This window comes from Phlebotomus papatasi, chromosome 1 (assembly GCF_024763615.1).
Source record: "Phlebotomus papatasi isolate M1 chromosome 1, Ppap_2.1, whole genome shotgun sequence".
Taxonomy (NCBI): Eukaryota; Metazoa; Arthropoda; class Insecta; order Diptera; family Psychodidae; genus Phlebotomus; species Phlebotomus papatasi.
The window spans coordinates 7448729-7463800 of record NC_077222.1 but is presented as its reverse complement, the minus strand read 5'-3'; the positions used below and the strand labels follow the sequence as shown (position 1 = coordinate 7463800).

The 15072-nt window shown below is 36.0% G+C and overlaps 3 protein-coding genes across 3 annotated transcripts; 1 reads left to right on the top strand and 2 right to left on the bottom strand.

The window, feature by feature from the left end:
* Positions 1-757: 757 nt before the first annotated feature.
* LOC129798664 (tryptophan--tRNA ligase, cytoplasmic) lies at positions 758-5016 on the bottom strand. Its single transcript, XM_055841930.1, has 4 exons — positions 4751-5016; positions 4266-4677; positions 1015-1594; positions 758-954 (listed from the first exon to the last, which is right to left on the bottom strand). Exons 1-4 carry the CDS (start codon positions 4899-4901, stop codon positions 853-855), a joined length of 1245 nt encoding a protein of 414 aa, XP_055697905.1. The 5' UTR covers positions 4902-5016; the 3' UTR covers positions 758-852.
* A 67-nt stretch (positions 5017-5083) lies between these two features.
* Positions 5084-6956, top strand: LOC129798657 (uncharacterized). Its single transcript, XM_055841922.1, has 3 exons — positions 5084-5383; positions 5436-6445; positions 6504-6956. Exons 1-3 carry the CDS (start codon positions 5339-5341, stop codon positions 6862-6864), a joined length of 1416 nt encoding a protein of 471 aa, XP_055697897.1. The 5' UTR covers positions 5084-5338; the 3' UTR covers positions 6865-6956.
* A 2705-nt stretch (positions 6957-9661) lies between these two features.
* Positions 9662-10332, bottom strand: LOC129798662 (heat shock protein 27-like). The gene has a single exon (XM_055841928.1). It carries the CDS (start codon positions 10206-10208, stop codon positions 9663-9665), a length of 546 nt encoding a protein of 181 aa, XP_055697903.1. The 5' UTR covers positions 10209-10332; the 3' UTR covers position 9662.
* Positions 10333-15072: the final 4740 nt, after the last annotated feature.

Sequence of the window (15072 nt, the reverse complement as noted above, 5' to 3'; positions counted from 1 at the left end):
ATATGCCCGAATTTGAGAGAGTCTACTGTAAGTTATTTTGATGAAAATTTGCAAAATTTCCAAAGATAAAATCAGTTTTGGACGTATTTTTTATAAATGAAAATCAAATATTTTTAAGGTTAAGTACGTAAACTTATGCCCTAGACCTAGACACACTTACGGCTTAAGCCGAGAGACGACTTTGTGGAAAATGATGGAAATGTTTTAAGCATTATTTCTAATATAATTATGCTAAGCCGTCTCTCGGCTAATCCTCAGGTCTATCAAGGCCCTTACTTAAAAAATATGTTTATTTAATTTTAATGCTTCAAAGATTTTCAAGAAAAAAAATTGCATAAAACAACAAATCTTAGTTTCATTTTTATTGTGAGGCTTTTTTGGCTAAATATATATATTTTTTTTTAGGTTATGGTCAATGTAACCCTTGGCATAACCTGATATTTCAATAAAGAATTGCAACCAAAAATGTAAATTAAAATGAATAAATATTTTTTTTAATGCTTTGCACTGTTTTGTCTTATCATACTTACCAATACCTTCATTCGAAAAGTTTTAGGTTATATAAACCTAACCTAAGAAAAAAATGACATACAAAAATGTAAATTATGAATTATAGGAGAAAATTTCATGTTCCATTTTCGTAACACTCGGAAATTTGCAATTGAACCTTCTTTTTTAGGTTAGGCCCTACATAACCTCAATAAAAATAACCTCTTTATTTTAAATCAAAATTCCCAAATATTAAAAATGCTTCAAATAATTTTAGGCAACATTTATTGCGCGAGACAATCAAATAAATAAAAAGTGAAGGTGTAGAAAAATAAGCCAGCGATGCATCAATAGATTTTTGGATTAAGAGAATTCCAGCTTCCTCAGTGACATAAATTCCCTGAGGATCTCATCAGTAACGAGTTTCCTGCGCTTTTGATGCTCCTCCACGATTGGCTGCAGAGTCTGAAAATGAAGAATACGATTAGCTTTCTGGCATTTTCCCGCAGATTCTCCTTTTCTAACCTCAATTGCCTTCTTCTTGATCTCTCCACTGAGCATCTGTCCGGACGAATAAGCCACTCGAATCTGCTCTAACTCTTCGTCATCTTCCAGGAAAAATTTAAGTAGCTGATAGGGCACATCGATATCCGTGTTGCCTCCCAGAGCTCTGTGCTCCTCAACTGTTCCCTGACCTCCGGAAAAGGCATGCTTGTTGATCTTCGTCTTGATCTGCTTCGGAGTGTCCGTGAGGAAGATCGCTGAGTTCATATCACTGGCAGACATTTTTGATCTTGCGCCCTGAAGAGCCGGGAAGAATGTGGAATGGAGGAGGGCTGGCTTCGGGAAGCCCAACCTCGGAGCCACGTCCCGCGTCATCCGGAAATAGGGATCCTGATCAATTGCACATGGAACCAGGCACTGGATCTTACGATTGCCGAAGATAAAAGGGAACGTTGTGGACATGCAGGGAACAGCCTGAGCAGCCGGAAAGCCAATCTTCCCAATGACATCGGAGTCTCCGAAGCCAAAAATACCCTTTACCTGATTGAATGTGATACACCTCTGGATCCTTATGATATTCTGGTACATTTCGGGGCATTTCCTGAAAGCAAATCAAGTTTCAAAATCTCCCGGAGACTTCAAAGTTTCATCACAGTGCAAACTTTATTACAGAATTGCTAGGATAAAAATTGTCTTCTGCTAGAATTATCAGAAAACTGCAATAAAATTGATTTTTTTCGACTGAAGGAGTTAGAAAATCTGCAATAATTTATTTTCAGTCCTTGAGAATTTGTAAAAAAATTCAATCAGATTTCTAGCACTTCAAACTTTTATAGCACAATTTCTCTAAAAAAAAATCATAACTGCAATAAATCTATTTTAAAGTTCCATTCATTATAAATGCAAATCAAATAAATTTTTCGATACGACCAATACTACGATTTTACTTAATACTATAATTTGCTAGAAAACTGCTATAATTATCTGTTTTTTAACATTTAAACCTGAACCACCTCCGATTACTGCTCTATAGTCTCAACTGTAATTCTATAACTCCAGAAAATTTTATTAGTTAGAAATTTACTTCTAGAAAAACTGCGACAAATCATTTTTTCACATTGTACGGCGACTTTTTCTGAAAATAACTCTAAAGAGACCCAAAAGAAAATGATTTTGAGTTAGAAAAAATACAATTATCAGAGATAAGGTAACTTTTATACTAGTTTTTTGAAAAACTGCAATAATTGACAGTTCTTTATTCATTTAAACCTGATTCACTGCTCTAAAATCTCTTATATAATTTTATATCTCCAGGATGTATTATTGCTTATAAATTCATAATTTTCCACTGCTAGAAAAACTACGAGAAATCCCTTTCTAATTATGAAGAAGTTTTTTTTAGGAAAATATTTCTATATACGAAAAGGAAAAATTATTTTGAGTTATAAACAATTTTTCCAGGAAAAAAAGACCCGGTAATACTAGAATTTGCTGGAAAACTGCTGTAATGGCCTATTCTTTTTCATTTAAACCTGATTCACTGCACTAAAATCTCTAATATAATCTTACACCTCCGGGATGTGTTATTGCTTATAAATTCATAATTTTCCACTGCTAGAAAAGCTACGAGAAATCATTTTTCTTATTAGAAAGCAGTTTTTTAGGGAAATAGTTCTTTATATACGAAAAGTAAAATAATTTTGAGCTATAAACAACACATTTCTTTCGAAAAAGGAAGGTATATTATTAATAGAATTTGCTGGAAAACTGCTATAATTGTCTTCTTTTTTTTTTATTTTAACCTGATTCACTGCTCTATAATCTCTAATATAATATTATACCTCCAGGATGTTTTATTGCTTAGAAGTTCATAATTTTCCACTGTTAGAAAAACTACGAGAAATCATTTTTCTCATAACAAAGCCGGTTTTTAATCAAATACTTATGTTACACAAGGTAAAAAGATTTTGAACTATAAACAACACATTTCTCCCTGAAAAATAATGCATATTAATAATAGAATTTGCTGGAAAACTGCAATAATTGTCTGTTCTTTTTTATTTAAACCTGATTCACTGCTGTAAAGTCTCTAATATAATCTAATAAGTTCAGAAAGTTTTATAAGTTAGAAATTTAGAATTTTCTACTCGTAGAAAAACTTCGGAAATTACAAATCAATTTTTTTGGATAGTTTTTTATACCCAAAATAAAATCATTTTGAGTTATCAACAAGGTTAAATAAAAATAAAAGAAGACCTATTAATACTAGAAGTGGCTGGAAAACTGCTTTTTCCATTTAAAACTACAATAATTGCATGTACTTTCGTTCAAAAACCCAATTCACTGCTTTGAAATCTCTAATGTAATCTTATACCTCCGCAATGTTGTATAACTTAGAAATTCATAATTTTCCACTGCTAGAAAAACCACGAGAAATCATTTTTCTTATTACAAAGCAGTTCTTTTTTATAGAAATAGTTCTTTATACCCAAAATAAAATAATTTTGAGTTAAAAACTTTTTTTTTCTGGAAAAGAAAAATTTTATTACTACTAAAATTTGCAAGAAAACTGCAATAATTGTCTGTTTCTTTTTCATTTAAACTTGATTTACTGCTCTACTGTCTCTACTTTAGTCCGGGAAATTTTATATGTTAGAAATTTTCGATTTTCCACTGCTAGAAAAACTGCAAGAATTCATATTTTTCTTATTTCAATGTAGTTTTTTTTTATTTTCTTAGGAATTATAGTCTGCAGGCCGAAAGGAAAATGATTTCGTTGTAAGGAGTTTAATGAGTTTAATATTTTGACAAATAAGGGAAATGTACCCCGGATCGGAATGTTAAGAGACATGCTCGATATTTAGTTGAAGATATAAGCCTCAAAATACTATTTGGTATTTTTGTGTATGCTAATCGGTATATTAATGATCCATTTAGCTATATCTGTGCGTTTGATTTTTAAAATTTTACAATAAATTAATAAAAAATAAATATAATTGATACTGTGTAATCTGTACCTCGGATCGTCACGAATTTAATCAGGTGTCTCACGGAAAATTGGTTTTACAAATTAAAATTACACTAATGCACTGTATTCTTGTGAGAATTAAATGGTAAAAAGTAGCTAATAATTTTTAAAAGTTCATTTTAATTGGTGCAATAATATGACAATAACTTGACAATCCGAGGAACACTGCCGATCGCTGGTGCTCTTCCCTTATAATATTTTGATTTTCACTGAAATCTGTATGGAATTTTATCATTTTACTTACCCCATAAAGTCGAGATTGGAGAAAATAAAAGTCTTCCGGACGTCAAAGCCCAGAGCAATGATGTCTTTAGCATTCTCCCTGGCCAGTCTCATTGTTTCCTCCACCTTGAGATCCTTCCACAAAGCCTTCTCGTCGTCCGTCAGCTGAATCACCAGCGGCACGTTGAAAGTCTCCTGGAACCACTTGGTGATGATGAAGGGAACCAAGTGGCCCAAGTGCATGGACTCTGAGGAAGGTCCCCGACCAGTGTACAGATAGAAGGGCTTCCCCTGTTCCTTGAGCGTCAGAATTGTGTGTAAATCCCGATGGGAGAAGAAGATCCCTCGTCTCAGGAGATGATGACATGGTTTTCCTGTAACTTTCTCGAATCTCGCTAGAATTTCGTCATCCAACTTCGAGGAACCGAAGCGTTCTGGAATCAATCAAAATCGGCATTGATGCCACGTCCACGTCCCTTTATCTCTTGTTCCACGAAGCAGACTTACTAATTAATTTGTCATAATCGATGCCAGCATCGGATTTGCTGGTCACTGTCCAGGGATCAACATAATCATCTTCCTCGGTCGGATGATCACTTGCTGGATTTTCTTCCAGGCTCAGAGATTCCACACCATTCGCTGCTTCTTTCTCACTCATTTTCAACACTTTTTGGGAGAGTTTTCCTCGGGAAATGATAAATTTTATAATACTGCGGGGAAACTGGACATAATCGCACGTGCAACGAAAGCAATTCTACTGACAGCCGAAGTTTTTACGAAGCAAAATCGCCTTCGGACGTCCGGGTACACTGTAAAATTCAAAACGATGAAAAATAAATTGAGGTTATGAAAATGAGAAAAGCCTGAGAAGAAAAATATTGAAGAGATTTCAAAGGTAGTTTATGTGTAAAGATCTGAGGGTGATATTCCGTCCATTTGTTATAAAATTTTGAGAAATATTTACAGACTATTAGGAGAAATCTAAGATTACTTTTGTTTAACGGTGTAGTAGGCAGTTGATGTTTCGGTGTCAGGGAAAAATCCATGTGGGAAATTTAAAAATCCAATTGAATTGATTTCAGCAGCTTCCTGGACATGAAGTACAAGTGCCACGCATCAAAAAGTCTGGACCTTGTTAAGGTGAGTCTTTCTGGTTGGAATTGAACCAGTCTAAATGCGAAAATCTCCTCAGGTGGACCACAAATGCCTCATAGTTTCGTATGAATTTGCCCCTCGGAACACTTCCAGAAAATGGGCAAATGAACGGGATTGGACGGAAATCCACAGTGCTGTCCAGTCCTTCATTGAGCAGAAGAAGTATCAGAGGAGCTCTCAGACGGAGATCATAGATATACCTGGGGATATTCAATTAGATATCCGCCCAAAAGAGCGTCCAAGCTACTTGGCAAAATTCTTTGATTACCCTCCGGAAAACTTGCACGGGAACTATTTGGCTGTATTTGTGTCCTTTGGGAAGCTTCAGGCGGAGCTTGAGCGTCTCAAGGCAAAAACCAATGGGTCAAAGGACGATGAGATCTTTGTGAGTTCTCAGGATTCCGAAGAGGACACTTATGTGCCTAAATGTAATACGCCAAAGGCAGCGGTCACGTACACTCCCAGCAAGAATATCAAACCATTGGATGTTGAGGAATATGTGCCGAATTTTATATGTGCTCAGCCACCAGACACTCAAACTCAGTACAAAGCCACGAAGCGCAAAAGGCGCGAGATTGCCAGGGTGACATCTCCGGACATCATCCCACCAATTACAGACACTCCAAGGCCTTCCACATCTTCTGTACGAAAGTCTCCTCGCACCCGGCGCCCCACAAACATCCTTGACAGCCAAGCTATTTTTGACACTTCCCCTGGAGATTCTCTTCCCGCCAAAGAGGACGAGGAGCCTGGTACTCTTCCTCATCGCAAAAGCAACGATTTATTCGGTTCGGACGTTACAGAATCAGATATCGAACTGCAGGAAACTCCAGTTCCAACCCAGGAAGTGCAAAAAGCAAAAAAGAAGCTCATCTTGTCAGATTGGGTGACGAGGGAGTCAAAGGACTCCAAAGAAGTAAAAGAGCCTCCAAAAAAACGCGATCTACGCATAATCTCCCCAACGCAGTTGGTTAAAAAGAAGAAGAGGAAGCGCGAGAAGGAGAAGAAAAAAGATTCCGGAAAGTCACCAAATCCACCAAACAGACAGTAAGTAGGAAATTTTTTTCTCAAATTTCAGGATCTCTGTCAAAGCAATAAATTCCAGGACCTGTAGTCACATTCCGGTGAGTCGTTTGTTGAGTTCCTACAGGCTAGTCGAAGAGGAAATGAACAAAGTTGTGGAGGAATTCCATAGAACTAAGCGCATTCCCAAAGTCAAGGACTTCCACTACACTAGATACGTTGATCTCATCACGACGGAGCAGACCAATGCTGCAATGAAATTCCTGGATGAGAAGTACACAGATCCCAATGAGAATAGTGCCAGGCTTTTGACTGTACTGACGGAATACGTCCTACCCGAATGGATTATGAGGGTTTTCATGACGGAGTACAAGATGAACAGGCAGGAAGCCATTGACTACTTACTCAAGACTGAGCAGAAAGCAGGCCTTGAATGGAAATAACAAAAAAAAATGAATATTTTTGTACCAGGTTTATGAGAAGTTTATATGAAATACGTTAATTTGAATTACAAAAAAAGGATTTTGATTCTTATTTCTTTCGCCTGGCAAATCCCTTCAACATTTTTTTAAAGGGTTCAGAATTTAGACAGTTAAAGTGTTTCACAAGTAATTAGAAGGTTTACAGTCTAAATTCACTTCTATTTTTTAATTGAGAATTGTAAACTTTTCGACAATTTGATGAAATGGTTCGAGAACTCACTAGTACATTTGACAGGTTTTTCAAGAGAATAAAGGGAATCGTATCGAATTTTCCAACGAACTTCGAACAGTTAAGGCTTCATAAACAATTAAAAAGTTTACATATCAGAATTAACCCTTTAACTCTTTCGTCTCTTTTGGGACTCTGAGTACCCAAAGAAGCATATGAATATTCTATGAAAAACAATGTTTTTTAATTATTCAGAACTGATAAATATCCTATTCTTGTGTATGATTACAAACTATAAGGATGTCCAAACGTAAGATATTTTTTTGTAGGACCTCAACTAATACCTGAGCTTAGATATTTGTGATCAAAAAATGATGAAATTGGCTTGCAGCATATGCTGCGGTCCGGAAAGAGTTAACGACGAGACAGTTTTCGCGGACTGAAAATCAGCATTAAAAATGAAACCGATAGACAAAATCAGTAAAAGGTCTTCTATCTAGCCTTAGAAAATCCAAGAGAGTCTGATTCGGTTTATTTTTTACCTCTCTGAGCAATAGGGACAAAAAATAGCCTAAAAATTTAAGTAATTTTTCTGACAATACCAATGACTGATAATTTTCACTCCTAATGAAAAATATTACAGTAGGTGTCAAAAGTTTGTTGCCTCATGTATGTTCGGGAAACCAGGTGCAAAAGACGATAGAGAAAAGTACTTTTTAAAATTTTTCTTTTTGCGAATTAGTTGTCTGTAATCCGTAGATCTTATTTATGCATGTCGAAAAAATTATTTCATTTTATATCATATAAAAAATAATTGTTTTCCAAAATTTTGTTGATTATTCTTGAGTCAAAAGTTTGTTACCTCATTTGAAAAGTTACTCAAAATATTAAAAAATATGCAACTAACTTAAAATAAACCGGCTATATTTTGAGTTTATGTCATTTGAGAGGCCAATCGTTGGTTTGGACATTTCTCAAGTTGTCTATGGTAAAAAACATTGTGTATAAGAGTGATAATAAATAACAAGAAATAATCTGTTTTTCGATAATTCATAATTTAGTTTAAAATGGCATGTAAGAAGGAGTTAAAAGGTGGGAAATCGTCCAGAGATACTGCCGGAATGAATCTGCGTCGTTAATTGTCAAATTTTATGGAAAATCACGAAAGGTTGCACATAAAATGGTCAAATATTATACTGATGAGGTGCGAGTACATCTGGAAAACACTACTGGCAAACCTAGGGTATCGACTCAGAGGGTTGATAACAGCATTGTAAGTATCTATGATAGTGACCCAATGATGTCTGCTTCATAAATTGAAAGACAGTTGGTTGCTGAAGGGACACAGGTTCCTACAGTTACAAAAACGAGCCCATTTTGAAAGAAAATGGTAAGAATGTTTGGGTGGCTCGCAATACTTCATTGGTAAGCAAGATAAATCTGTGTAAAATGTTGTAGATTTACTTGATACATGTTAAACAAGTAAAACTACAACCTTTTAACCAGATTAGACTAGCTAACCAATGAAGTATTGCGAGCCACCTAAACATTCTTACCATTTTCATTTAATATGGGCTTGTTTTTGTAACAGTAGGGACCTGTGTATCTTCAGCAACCAACTGACAGTGAACTTTTTGAGCAGACATCAAAGGGTCACTATTAGAGATACTTATAATGCTCTTATTGACCCCCTAAGTCAAAACCCTAGATCTGCCAGTAGCGTTTTTTAGATGTGGTCGTACCTTATCATCATATATTTTAACGATTTTATGTATATCCAGTAGAGATTTTCCATAAAATTAAACAATTGACGACGATGATTCATTTCGGCAGTATATCTGGACAATTTCCCTTCTTTTATCTTCTTGTAATTCGCCATTTTAAACTAAATTATGAATTATCGAAAAACAGATTTTTTCTTGTTATTTATCAATACTTTTATACACATGTATTTACCATATAGACAACTTTAGAAACATACAAACCCACCAATTGCCTCTCAAATGACATAAACTCAAAATGTAACTGGTTTACATTAAGTTGGTTGCAAGTTCTGACCATTTTGAATTACTTTTTAAAATGAGGCAACAAACTTTTGACGAATCAAAAATAGTCAACTTTCGAAAAACAATAATTTTTTATTTGAAACAAAATTAATTTTTTTTCTAAATATATAAATAGGATCTACAGATTACAGGCAACTATTTTTCAAAAAGAAAAATTCGAAAATGTAACTTTTTCTATCATTTTTTGCACCTGGTTTCCCGATCTTACATAAGGCAACAAACTTTTGACACCTACTGTATGTTTGAGTATATTGCTCAAAGAGTCAGAAAAGTGATTTTTTCTGACGCTCGATTTTTGACCCTCTCGTCCTTAAAGGGTTAAAGTAAACCTAACGAAAATTCTTTTGAAGATGTCTCACTAAACTGCCTATATCTTACATATATTTCTAATTAGTAATCGTACTTGCAAATAAATTACAAATTGGATCAAAATAAAAGCCATACAGAGAAATCGAAAAACCGAAATTTAAATTTGATTTTTTTATTATTTTTTAATTATTGTTAAGTTTTTACAGTCTTTTAATCTATTTTTCTAGATTTTCATTTGTGGTGTCCTTGTGGTTTTCTGAAGATTTATCCTTTTCTGGTAAATGCGGTGTGTTGATTCTCTGGATTTCAATGACTCGTTCCTTGCTCTCTATTCCTTTGTGGAGAGGTGGAGCTTTAAGTGTGAGCACTCCATCGGATGAGAGACTAGACACCAATTCCTGGACATTGCAATCCTTGGGCAAGGAGTAACGGCTGACAAAATGGCGGGAAACAAAGCTGTTTTCATCTTCGCGTTCCTCATGCTTAGCTTCCACCACGACGTGATTGTCCATAGCCTTGACAGAGATCTCTTCAGGACGGAATTGCTTAACGTCTAGATTCATCTCAAAGCCATCCTTCTCAGGAGATTTGCTGTATTTCCTGGCCAGCTTGCAGCGTTTCTCGCAGTTGTATGGAGCTCGCAAGAAACGGGGCCTTCTGTGAATCATCCTAAACTCTCTGGGAATGCTGGAGATTTCAGTCCAGGGATCCATGTCGGAGAAATCCTCCACAAAATTCAAAATCACTGGCAAAACAGACATTTTCACTTTTTGGATTTTATCAATTTTATTAATTATTATCAACTGTTTCTTTGAAACTCTTCACTTGTTGTCTCTTCGACTGTTTGATTTCAACTGTGATGATCTTGGCTGAGGCGTTCTCTTATAAAGGCCTGTCAAATGTTCTAGTGAGTTCCCGAACCATCTCGAATAGTCGAGAAGTTTCTACAGAATTCTGGAACATTTGGAAGGTTCAAGACTGTGAATCATCCAAAAATCGTCAGTAAACCTTTGAATTGTATAAGAAACGCCTTGATAGCAGGAGGTTCGAGAGCTTGCTAGAAAATTCGATGCATGTTTTTGGTTTATCAAAGCCTGTCAAATGTTCTAGTAGGTTCCTCAATCAATCCGAACATTCAAGGAGTTTCTATACACAGTAAAAAAATGTGTAAAATTTTACTACTATAATAATGCAAAAGGGACAGATAATCCTAACCGGCTTATGTAGGTGAGATTCTTAACGTGAGCTAACTCGGAGTGCATGCAAATTCGATTTAGAGCTGAAGTTGGGAGACGCCATTCAGTTATCTTGAATCAAATTCGTGAAATTATACAAGTTTTGTATTTGAACCAAAATGTCAAGGATTTGGATGAACTGACAGAAAAGTGTTATATGGGTGAAATGTAGACCAGAATGTTCTCTATAATTTTGCCGTAGAACTTGAACTCATCGATTACTCAGAAGCCAAGATAAGCGAGGTTTTTTGTTTCTTAACTCGTTTTTTCATCCAGAGTGCCCCAAGTGTTCATTTGTTGAACTTCAACTAAATCAAAGAATTGTTGTATTTTGCGGGACTTTCCATTTAAACCCCTATTTTAAGTGTCTTGGTGGAGTAGAGGCAGTCAAAATGGCATCTGAGTGATTTCAAAGCGTTATTATGGGAAAAATCAATTTTTTCACACTTAAACGGCAAAATCGGAGTGATAGCGTAGTCTGAGTGGAAAATGATGTATGGACGAAATGTAGAGACAAATGTGCTCTACAATTATGTTGAAGTAATCATCAAAATCGGTTCAGCGACAGTCGAGATAATTGAGGTTATGTGATATTGAAATTGGTTTTTCGACTGTGGCGCCCCTGGTGTTGGTCCCACGAAGTTCAAATGTTCTAGAAAGTTGTAGTATTTGGTGAGATCTTTCGTTTAAGCCCTCATTCATCAAAATCGGTCACATAGAACCGGAGATATGATTTTTTGAATTTCGTGAACTTTGACCCCTCATATCTCCGGTTCTATTGAAACCACAGCGCGCATACGCACCATTTTGGAAACGTCCTAGACTGGACTACAACATACTAAAATTTCATTAACTTGCACAATGCCGTTTTTGAGAAAAGTGACTTTGAATTTCGATGAATTTTAACGCTATCACAGCGCCACCTGTGGTGACTTTTTGAACTTCCGTCTGAAAGTGCTCATCGAGACGAAACCAAAAAGGTAAAATTTATGTCGCTATGTTAATTAGAACCGGAGATAGAGGCCGGTCAATGTTCGAACTTTGACCCCTTATAGCTCGGGTCAGGGGTTTTAGATCGACTTAAGGTTTTTTTTTGTTTGATAGGTATAATCAACGGCTACAACATACTAAATTTTCAGCCCGATGCACAATGGAATTTTTGAGTTATTTAACTTTTAAGATTTAAAAATTTTCTTTTTAAAAAAAGCGCCCCTAGCGGTGGTTTTATGAACTTGCGATGTTAGAAGGGGAAGTGGCATTTCACGAGAGCTTTCCAAAAAGCCCTCACTTTTTAAATTCTGACAATTAGAACCGGAGTTATGGCCATTTTAAGAAATTTTTTTTGGACCCTTATAGCTCGGGTCAGGGGGGTCGGGGGACCTTAAGTTTGGTATTGATGGAAAGCTCTAAGGCCCAGCTATAACATACTAAAATTTGAGTCCGCTGAATGCCATAGGGGCGGAGCTATTGAGAAAACAAAAAAAGGGGGGTCTTCAAAATGGCGGAAGGAGGGGTGGGGGGTGGGGGGTCTATGCACCAAGTTGCAATTTTCACCCGATATATAACCTTTGCCGAAAACCGAAAGTCGATATCTTTTTTAGTTTAGGAGCTATTAAGCTCCAAAGAGCGGCCGGCCGGCCGGCCGGCCGGCCAGCCGGCCGGCCGGGAACGTAAAATAGCCACATATATATTCGTGATCAGGAAGTGGCGAAACACATTTTGGCCAAGTTTGAGGTCGATCGGACGACATGAAATTTTGTTAGGATTATAGTAGGTGAGATTGTTAAGAATCTCACCTAATAGACCATTTAAGTTCATTTTCATTTTTAGTTCATTTTCAACAATGTTGTTTAATTTGAAAATGTGTAAAATTTTAACACTATAATAGTGTGAAATCGGATAAATTGATTATTTAAGTGCGATCTGTGTAATATTTCTCAATTTCAACAATGTTTCGTGATTTAAAACTGTTTCACAAATTTTAAAAATTACCTCTATTATAGTATGATTACAGTTTTCCACATTATTATAGTGTGAAAAAATACACAACTTTATGGTATTTTTTGTCACATGATCAAAAATTAACACTATTATAGTTTGATCATAATTTTTAACACTATTGTAGTGTAAAGCCTTGTGTATTTCAACCAAATTTCTTGAACTTTTAAATAAAAGTTGTGTAAAAATTGTTGAATTTTCAATTGATTCAGTCGAGATGCTTTTCATTGGCCAAAAGTCATATAGAACATCAAATATTTATATGCATAATAAGTATATCGTGAAGATCCGAGCATCAGATGTAATCATTTCGCATTAGGGAGGATCCCGAGTACAGGAAAAACAAATACAAATGTCTAAAAAGGCAAAAAATCGAAATCTTCGAAATGAAAAGAAAATTCAACAATAAACAGAATTCAACAATTTTTCAATTTACACATAAAAATTCAACAATTCCAAATTCAACATTTTGAAATTCAACAACTTTAAATTAAACAATTTTAAATTAAGCACTTTTTCCAAATTTAACACTATAATAGTGGTGTGAAAGATTACACACTATAATAGTGTTAATTTTTTTTACTGTGTAGAATTTTCAAACATTTGAAAGGTTCGAAACCGTGTAACAGTGTAACATTCCATATTATGAATTCGTAATTCATTGAGTTGATTTGAGTAACTTCCTGGATTCTTGGACAATGGACTACAAGTGTTATGCATCCAAATGTCTGGACCTTGTTAAGGTGAGTCTTTCTGGTTGCAATTGAATGGATCTAACTGCGAGAATCTCCTCAGGTGGATAACAAATGCCTCATAGTTTCGTATGAATTTACACCCCGGAACACTTCCAGAAAATGGGCAGTTGAACGCGACTGGACGGTAATCCACAATGCCATCCAGTCCTTCATTGAGCAGAATAAGTATCTGAGGATCTCTCAGACGGAGATCATAGATATACCTGGGGATATTCAATTAGAAATCCGCCCAAAGGAGCGTCCAAGCTACTTGGCAAAATTCTTTAATTATCCCCCGGAAAACTTGCTTTGGTACTATTTATCAGTTTTTGTGACCTTTGGGAAACTTCAGGAGAAGTTTGAGCGTCTTGAGGCAAAAACCAATGGGTCAAAGGACAATGAGATCTTCATGAATACTCAGCATTATCAGGATTCCGAAGGGGATGTTCCTGTATGTAGGACTCCAATGGCGGCGGTCACGTACACTCCCAACCAGGATATCAAACCATTGAATGATGAGGAATATGTGCCGAATTTTATATGCTCCAACCTTCCAGGCACTCGAAATCAGCGCAAAGCCACGAAGCGCAAAATATGCGAAACGTGCGAAACAGCAACTCTTGTGAGAAAGGTGACTCCCAGACCATCAACATCTTCTATGCAGGAATCTCCTGGCACCAGGCGCACAACACACATCCTTGAGAGCCAAACCAAAGACGATGAGGATGCTACTCGTGGACTTCCTAAGAATGATTTGTTCGATTCAGATGAGACAGAAGAGACAGAAACAGATGTTGAGCTCCAGGAAAATCCAATTGAAACAATCTTCGTTGATGACACAACTCAGGAAGTAGCAAAGACGAAGAAGAAGCTTGTCTTGTCAGATTTGGTGACGATAGAGCCTCAGAAGACCAAAGAAGATAAAGAGCCTCCGAACCTGTCAAAATGGCTGAAAGGAAAACAACAGAAGATCTTGAGCTACATTCCAATGAGTCGCTTGTTGAGTTCCTACAAGATTGTGGAGAAAGAAATGGATGAGGTCGTGGCACAATTCCACAGAACTAAGCGCATTCCCAAAATCAAGGACTTCCATTACACTAGATACGTTGATCTCATCACGACCGAGCAGACCAATGCTGCAATGAAATTCCTGGATAAGAGGTACCCACATTCCGATAAGAAAAGTGCCAGGCTTTTGACTGTACTGACGGAATACGTCCTACCCGAATGGATTATGAGGGTTTTCATGACGGAGTACAAGATGAACAGGCAGGAAGCCATTGACTACTTACTCAAGATTTACTAGAAAGCATACCTTGAATGGAAAACAAAAAATACTTTCAAAGATTGATCATAAGAAGTTTATATGAAATACGTTTAATTTGAATTACAAGAAAAAACATTTTGTTTCTTTTCTGGCAACTCCGTTCAACAGAAAAAATTTTCAAAGTATAGTTTCACAGATTTCGGAACATCAAGGTGTTTCCTAAACAATTAAAAGGTTTAGAGAATGAATGATTCTTCTCTTTTCAAATATTTAAGAGTTCTGTAGAATCACGTCAATTTGATTATGGTTGTAGTACTCACTAGACCAATTGACAGGCTTTTTAAAAGAATTCCTCAAACTATCCTGTGCTTTGTAAACTATTGAAAGGTTT

Excerpts from the sequence above, each read along its gene's own strand:
- LOC129798664 (XM_055841930.1), bottom strand. The coding sequence starts at position 4,901 with ATGAGTGAGAAAGAAGCAGCGAATGGTGTGGAATCTCTGAGCCTGGAA. Across the intron at positions 4,678-4,750 it reads CGATTATGACAAATTAATTA|AACGCTTCGGTTCCTCGAAG; the intron begins GTAAGTCTGCTT and ends GATTGATTCCAG. Across the intron at positions 955-1,014 it reads TCAAGAAGAAGGCAATTGAG|ACTCTGCAGCCAATCGTGGA; the intron begins GTTAGAAAAGGA and ends CTTCATTTTCAG.
- LOC129798657 (XM_055841922.1), top strand. The coding sequence starts at position 5,339 with ATGAAGTACAAGTGCCACGCATCAAAAAGTCTGGACCTTGTTAAG. Across the intron at positions 5,384-5,435 it reads AAAGTCTGGACCTTGTTAAG|GTGGACCACAAATGCCTCAT; the intron begins GTGAGTCTTTCT and ends AAATCTCCTCAG. Across the intron at positions 6,446-6,503 it reads CCAAATCCACCAAACAGACA|GACCTGTAGTCACATTCCGG; the intron begins GTAAGTAGGAAA and ends AATAAATTCCAG.
- LOC129798662 (XM_055841928.1), bottom strand. The coding sequence starts at position 10,208 with ATGTCTGTTTTGCCAGTGATTTTGAATTTTGTGGAGGATTTCTCCGAC.